This window comes from Labrus bergylta, chromosome 12 (genome assembly GCF_963930695.1).
Source record: "Labrus bergylta chromosome 12, fLabBer1.1, whole genome shotgun sequence".
Classification (NCBI taxonomy): domain Eukaryota; kingdom Metazoa; phylum Chordata; class Actinopteri; order Labriformes; family Labridae; genus Labrus; species Labrus bergylta.
The window spans coordinates 3405199-3413179 of NC_089206.1; the positions used below are offsets into that span (position 1 = coordinate 3405199).

At 41.4% G+C, this 7981-nt stretch overlaps 1 protein-coding gene across 1 annotated transcript; it reads left to right on the forward strand.

The window, feature by feature from the left end:
* The first annotated feature begins 508 nt into the window (after positions 1–508).
* Positions 509–7775, forward strand: LOC136181041 (3-hydroxyacyl-CoA dehydrogenase type-2-like). Its single transcript, XM_065961153.1, has 5 exons — positions 509–538; positions 1140–1292; positions 2263–2385; positions 6907–7015; positions 7585–7775. The coding sequence occupies exons 1-5, from the start codon at positions 509–511 to the stop codon at positions 7773–7775; spliced, it is 606 nt and encodes a 201-aa protein (XP_065817225.1).
* Positions 7776–7981: the final 206 nt, after the last annotated feature.

The following is a 7981-nucleotide window of genomic DNA, read 5'->3' on the forward strand; positions in this document are numbered from 1 at the left end:
GAGGCTGTGGTCCTCAGAGTGGGCGGTCCGGATTTGACCTGTGGCTCCTTGTCTTTAAAAAACCTTTAAAAAGATGTGAAAATAATGGCACCTCACATACTACAGGATTTTATAATCGTTATCATGCCTGGTGGTGGAACCCACCACCTCACTTGACCTCACGTATACAATGGAGCTGGTGGTTAAATTTGCGATTTGAATGCTTTGAGCAGAGACGGAAAAAACATAATAAATGAGTTTTTGGTGAAGAAATGTCAGATTCAGAAAATATGGATTGTCTGTTCTTCAGCGAAAGCTGGAGGTAAGATTTGAACTGTCAGATACATTCCAGGTGTCAGTCGTACCTGTTCAGGTTGTGTCTTGCTGCCAGTCGCCATTCCTACTCCTCCCTCGTCTCTCATGGTTTTTGTAGTGACGCGTGACTTCCGCCAGAATCTTTCATTACGTAATCGTCAGGATTTGAAATCCTAAATATCAAACATGTTTAAAATAAATTGTAGCAGTTGCGATGCTCTCTGAGCAGATCAGGGAAGCTATGGTTGATTGGATCTTACCACTCACTCTAATCTGGGCAGAACAGTTCTAGTCGGGCACCCCCCCCCCCCCCCCCCGACGGTCAGGAAGGGGGAATCGACTCGATTATCCTGTAGTCTGAGCCAGGCTTTAGGGCCAGTGCACAAAAGAATTGACCCTTATAGTTATATTTCACAAATCATGAAGTGTAAAACAAACTTGTTTTTGTGCCAAAACAACCCCAGGTCTTCTGTTGTATTTAGGTCTGAGTCTTTTCATCCTCATCGTCATATTATCAGCCATCCTGCTGATGTTCTGCAGGAAGAGGGCCAGAGAACCCAAAGGTGAGGCTACAGGAAACACACATACACACGGAATAGGAAGTGGTCGACACCTTTAATTTACGATTTTAACAGAAAATATCTACATTATACTCCATTTATAACTAATAACTATAACTGTAACATTTTGAGTTGACTTATTAACGAGGTGTTTTTCAGGACCCCCTGTTCAAACAGAGCATGCTGAAATCCAAGAGGTGAGTCTGAGATAATCAGGGACTTTAACTTTTATTACTGTTTGAGAAAAACGTACTGAAACAGTGTCTTTGTATTCTCCTCGTGCAGAACAACCGAGTGTATGAGGAGATCAAAGAGGGGCACAGATCTCCTGTTGTGGAAGTTTCAACAGTTAACACCTGTGCTAAATTTGCCAAACTTAACGGGGTTGAAACCACGGATGACTACAGCCTCCTAACTGCAGCAGCTTCTCACGACAAAGTAAGAAAAAACAGTGGAAAGATTTTAGATTAAATGTACTAAAATAAATTCACAGATTAACAACTTGAAGGCACAGCAGAGGAAATGTTATTTCTGTGGCAGATCAACAAGGAGATGTTAGTCAAACCTGCACCACCTTCATGTGGTTTTTTGAAAAAAGAAATAATATCCAGGAAGTGATCTGCTGCCAATTAAAGAAACAGGAACCAGGCCAGTTAATGTTCATATCTCTAACTTCCGTTGTTTTGCGGAGGAAGTCTTATAGGTCATAAAGATGTGGTTGCACATCTCTGATCTAACATGAAACTTGATTGAAATGGATCTATATATTAAGAGAGTATTTGTCAAAGATAAGTCTATTTCCAATGAGTGCTAAACAATAAAATGAACACAGAAGTGTCACAAACTGCAGTTCCACAAATGGCCACTAGAGGCCCCACAAGCATGTCAATTCTAACAGAGACCCATGTTGGACCCTGGTCGTGTATTGTGCTGTCAATAAACAAACAAAACTTTAGGATACAAAATTTGAAAAGATCTTGTTGATGTCATGAACAAAATCAAAAGCACACGGTAAAAAATGCACCAGATTTTAGTCACTAAATCATAATTTAAGTCAGAAAACTTTCCTCTTTCAGAGCTCTGAATAATATTAATAATTTAATCAAAAACATTCAGTTCTTTCAACTGTGACTTATCAAGGCGCCAGTGACTTAGTGGTTAGTTTGTACGCCCCATGTACAGAGGCTACAGTCCTCAAAGCGGGCGGCCCGGGTTCATACATGTCGCCCCCCCCCCCCCCCCCCCTCTCTCTCTCTCTCTCTCTCTCTCTCTCTCTCTCTCTCTCTCTATCTCTCTCTCTCTCTCTCTCTGATTTCTGATTCTATCGACTGTCCTGTCTCTCTCAAAGGACATTTTATAAAGTAAAAAACATCTGGCTGATAAATTTTCACCTTTTTTTTCCTTCCAGATCATCGATGACTCGAGTAAACTCAACTACTCTGAGGTGGATTTCTCCAACAGCCAAGCTGCCTCTCGTAACAGCGCCCCCTCTGGTGGAGCAAAAGATGATGTCATCTACTCCGTGCCCCGGGCAGAAGCTAGCTCAGAGAACACTTTGGCTCCTCTGTACTCTACCGTTACTTTAAATTAGCTTTAGCTTCAATGCTATCAGCGCAGCATTTATTCTCAGGTTACAGTTCAACAATTATCTGTTTTTCTTTTGGCAAGCTGTGATAGGTTAAGATTTTTATTAACAGAGCTGCATAAAAAAATAGCTTCAAGTCAGAGCTACTATTGCTATGGAAACAGTAAAGGTCCAATATGTAAGATGGACTGCAGTACCCATTTTAAACAGCAGGTGTCAGAGTTACATATTGGTTATTTAAGTTGAGTTTTTTTGTTGTTTTTACAAGATATTTAGCATAAATGATTTTGTTAAATGTTTATATTTCTGAAGGCACAAGTTATACGTTACAGTTCAGTTATTGAGGGGCTAATTTTGGGTTAACAGAGACTTTGTCATCAAGGATTTTCATTGAGAACTTTGCTCAAACAAATTACAGTAATGTGCAGTAAAGTGTTCAGCAGGTGACAAACACGTTTCTGAAATGGAGGGTTAAATGTTCACGTTTGGTTTAATGTTAATGATGGAGGGACGACCAGTTTTACTGTTTATTCAAACTTAGTGCATTTTCCATCACCTCTATTTGTGCAGATAGTTATCAGTTTTAATGTTACTGGTAAATAAATAAAAAAGTCTGCAGGCCAAATTAAATGATTTCTCTCTCTGAATGATAAGACTCCAGGACCCTGAGATGGGTTTTTATTATTTCTGTGAACTAACATGGACTGCAGTATGAAGTATATACTTATATTCCACAACATAAATGATGTCCACCTCTTCAAGCTGTGAAACTGAGAAACTACTTACATGTTATAGAATAGAATAGAATAGAATTACTTTATTGATCCCAAACTGGGAAATTGTGGAGTTACAGCAGCAGGTTATCCAACACACAATGGCCCTCACTTATCAAACGTACGTACGGCAGAAAAATGGGTGTACGGTCATTTCCACGCAAAGTTCAGCACTTATCAATCTGGACGTGAGCGGAGGGTACGCTTAAATCCCACGCCAGGTCTCAGTTCGTGTACGCACGTTTTCAACTCAGTGTAGACTTGCGGTGCAACGAATCTGTCTGTGTCGGAGAATAATTAGATCACACTATAACAGTGCTTGTTCAGACGGATAGCTAGAGGTTCACAGATTTACTGTTAGATAAGATATCTCAAATGTATTTTATATTACGCTTCACCTCAAACGATCTCTGTAGGCTACATTGCTTTTTAAATAATGTTGAGCAGCGCGAGCTGTCAGGTGATTTCTTTAATTGTGTGTTTTATTTGATGAATTTTTGTTTGTTTAATCGATTTACTTTAAAGATTAAAGATTAGAGAGGCTGCTTTCGGTAATTACATGTTAAATGTTCATGCTGCAGATATCGCTGCAGAAAATACTGAGACAAATTAAAACATAAAAACTAAAAACATTTACTTTAAAAGGACAGACAAACTTCCAGAGATACTAAATACAACTTTTAGCCTCTGAAATATGAAATATTTAAGAATACAGAACATCAACATTAGATCATAATTAATCGGTATGTCCGGAGATTCAAATAATAAATACGCTGATGTGCCACATTCGTAATTGCGCACAGCAGACGCCCTGAGGCCAGACTACATGTGACTTAATAACCAATAAAGAAATCCGGGGGCTGTAAGACGGAGTCAGGACCTTCTTTTATGTAAGTGTTAAATTCTTATGTTTGGAAAGAAGGCTAATCGGATGAGAAGTGCACATTGCACAGCGTTTGATCAAACACTTTATTCATGTGATGCAGGACGTTTCAGGTTTCTCTTCTCTTTTAAAGTCTCATTAATGGCGAGCTGCCAGTGCAGCCGACGTTATCCGACACAGATGCAGGTTCGCCTGCACCACTTGTGCCTGATATTGAGGCTGAACCGATGAAAGAAGCCACTTGCTCCACGATCTGGGATAATTTCAGGTAGGGTCCGGCTGGCGTCCTCCGGTCTGCTCCGGGAGCTGCTTCTTTTAAGACCCGCAACACTAGGATACATTGTAGAGATCGTTTGGTCTGACCAGGTTTTTTAAACTAAAAGTATAAAAAAATATATATATTATAGCCTGTATTATGTACGTTACATATCACGGATGTTAAATTAAATATTAAAAACTCCAGCTGAGTTTTTAATATTTTAATTAAATATTTTTAATATTTAAAACCATCCCTGTTGAGATTTCCATGCAGGCGCATTTCTTCTGAAGCTCGCTAATCCTACATTTCAGACTGCCAAACAACATAATGTTATTCCTCTTTACTTTTCTCTGTTATGGTGTCACTCAGGTCATATCTCGTTTCTCTTCTTTGCCGTATTAAGTATATCCATGCCGTAAACTCTGGGGGACAGCTGATCCGTGAATAAATAGGGGCGTGGTATTTAAATGACGATCGTTTCCAGCCGCCACACTTATCAACACAAGTGAGGGCCAATATGAGTAAAAAAAACACAATGTTAGCAAATCTAAACATAATATAATATTAAATACAAAGTAAATAAGCACTAAAAATATCAAAACGAAGAATGTGACTATATACAACCAGGATTTAACTAAGCATTACTAGTCTTAAATAAGAAGATTAAATGTAAATGTGCAAGAACACAGTCATAAATGGTAGTAAATTAAATATGAAAGATTAAATGTGAATGTGCAAGAACAGAGTTCGTTAGCATACAGAAGGTCCAGTGTTTTATTTTCTCTAGTTGGACAGTTAACATATTGATGAAAAGTGTTTTGTCCATTTTTACATGATTAAAGTCCCCGGTAATGGCTACAAAAGTATTTGGATGCTTAGTTTGAGGCTGTGAAACAGTAAAGTGAAGTGCATCACTCGCAGACTCGGCATCAGCTGACGGTGGGATGTAAACAGCTATAACAATGGCGTACGTGAATTCCCTGGGCAGGTAATATGGGCGCATTCCAACAGCTAACAGTTCAATGTCCGGGCTGCAGAGACGTTCCTTCACACTAACATGGCCAGGATTACACCATCTCTCACTCACATACAGTGCCATCCCTCCACCTTTCTTCTTACCGCTCTTAATAACGTCCCTGTCAGCCCGAAAAGTCCTGAAGCCGGGTACCGCCACGCTGTGGTCCGGGATGTCCGAGTGCAGCCATGTTTCCGTGAAGCACATAATACTGCACTGGCGGTATTCCCACTGGTGCCGGACAAGCGCGTCGAGTTCGTCCGTCTTATTGCCCAAAGACCTCACGTTCCCCATAATCACTGCTGGTACAGAAGGCTTATGTTTTCTCTTCTTAGCTCTCCTCTTAGCTCCAGCTCTGCAACCCCGGCGTCGCCTCCTCAGCTCCTCCGGAATTACAGCTCCGGGCAGTAGCACCTTGGAGAGCGCCATCAGCTGATCGCGTGTGTAAACAATGCCCTCACTCAGCTGTGCGTTGCTCTCCGTTACAAAGAATGTCCAAAGTAACAGAAAAACAGCGCAAAAAGTTCCAAGAGCGAAAGTAGCCATTTCCACACAATAGATTAAACTAATACTGAATGACTGTGATCTTAAAACGCTTAGGTAACATTCAAATAAGCAGAGAGTACAGTATGTTCTTCTTCTTCTCTCTAGTCCCTCACACAAACAACTTTTATACACAAGGGGAGGAGCCGGCCGTCCCGTCCATGTAAACACGGCTCAGACAACAACACAGACAGCGGGACTCGAGCTTCTCACTCATTGTAGACAGTCATGACTCAGAGACACATTTATACAGGATATACTTTCTGCTATATTTATGTGTAAAATGTTTGCACATTCTGCCTTTAAACCACAAACTTTGATCTTTTGATGAGGAAGACCCTCAGCTGAATGTTTTGTTTTATTCAGTAAGATCATGTGTTTATGTTTTGTGTAATAAGAGGATCTTGTAGTGCACAATGTTAAAACTCCTGTTGTTTTGGACACATGTCACTGAATGTCAATGAAAGAATTCCTGAAAAATAACCAGCCATGTAGTCATGTGTAGGGGTTGTGTTAGTGGGAGGGGAGGGGGTGTTTAGATATATCATGCATGTTATGTGTTTTATATTGAAAGCCTCTTCAGGGACAGGCATTGGAAATTAGCATGAGCTATAAATGCTGTGGTGCAGTGCATTGGAAAGTAGTTGTTCAGTTCTCCATGTATACTGCACCTGTCACTGCCAAATAAAGCAAGAAAAAAATAACAACAGAAAACTTTGATGCTAACTTAAGTCCCTTTCAGCTCGATCATTTTGTCATCAGTGCTCATTTGGAGTTGCACTTGATTCCGTTGCACCGATAGAAATAAAGATAATAAAATAAAACCCACCAATCAATTGAGGCAGACACCTTGAGCTGCACAGATTTGCATCATCAACACGGCCAGCGTGGCAGCTTTTGACGGACAGGTCATAAAATAAAAACACACACACATCAAAAGAAATGTGTTTTCATGCTGTTCATCAACTATTCTTTTTCTTTGTTTGCTCTCCAGGTCGGCCAGGCGGCGTATTCAGCTTCTAAAGGCGGCATCGTTGGAATGACTCTCCCCATCGCTCGAGATCTGGCACCCATGGGCATCAGGGTCGTCACCATAGCACCTGGTTAGTCTACGTGCTGAAAGTCCAGATTTTTACAGGAGGATTGTCTCTGGCCCCTAAGAGGTGTAAAGTCCTCCGTTAAATACAGTTGTCATGGTTTCGTTTTGAAAGGCGGGATAGCTCGGAGGATGAGGAGGGGCGGAGGGTTTCACCGGCTGTTTGGCGTCTGGAGTGTGTTCTCTGCGTGATCGATCACGTCTCTTAGAAATGTATGATGACTTTGAGTTAAACTCCTGCTTTTGTTTTTCCATCAGCTGAGATCGTTTCATCCGTCCATCTTTAAGAGAGTGCTGTTTAAATGTCTTGTGCTGTAATTGACAATCTCACCACTTGGTGTCACTGTTGTTATTTAACACTAGCTGCAGATGAAGGATGAAGGCTTTTAGTTCATGATGCTTTGTCATTCTTTACAGTTTCCTCACTGTGGATGAACAGTAGTTAATTTTCAGGCTTTTCAATGATCGGTCACAGGAAGTTAAAACGGCACATCTGGAACAAAACTGTCCTCGGCTCCAGCTGTGATCACCTGTGGCCTGCTCTGTGTTTAAATGACTGTCTCTTTCTCCCTCCAGGTCTGTTCTCCACCCCCCTCCTGGCCGGTCTTCCAGAGAAGGTCCGCTCCTTTCTCGCCCGACAGGTGCCCTTCCCCTCGCGCCTGGGAGACCCCGCTGAGTTTGCTCACCTGGTGACGTCACTGGCTGAAAACCCCATGATTAACGGAGAGGTCATCAGACTGGACGGAGCCATTCGCATGCAGCCCTGAGACAGACGCTGTGTGTGTGTGTGTGTGTGTGTGTGTGTGTGTGTGTGTGTGTGTGTGTGTGTGTGTGTGTGTGTATGTGTGTGTGTGTGTGTTTGCCACAGTAACAAAAAGTGTTGATCATGAACTGAATCAATCACAACAACACTTTTGTGTGTGTGTGTGTGTGTGTGTGTGTGTGTGTGTGTGTGTGTGTCTTTCTGGTTGTT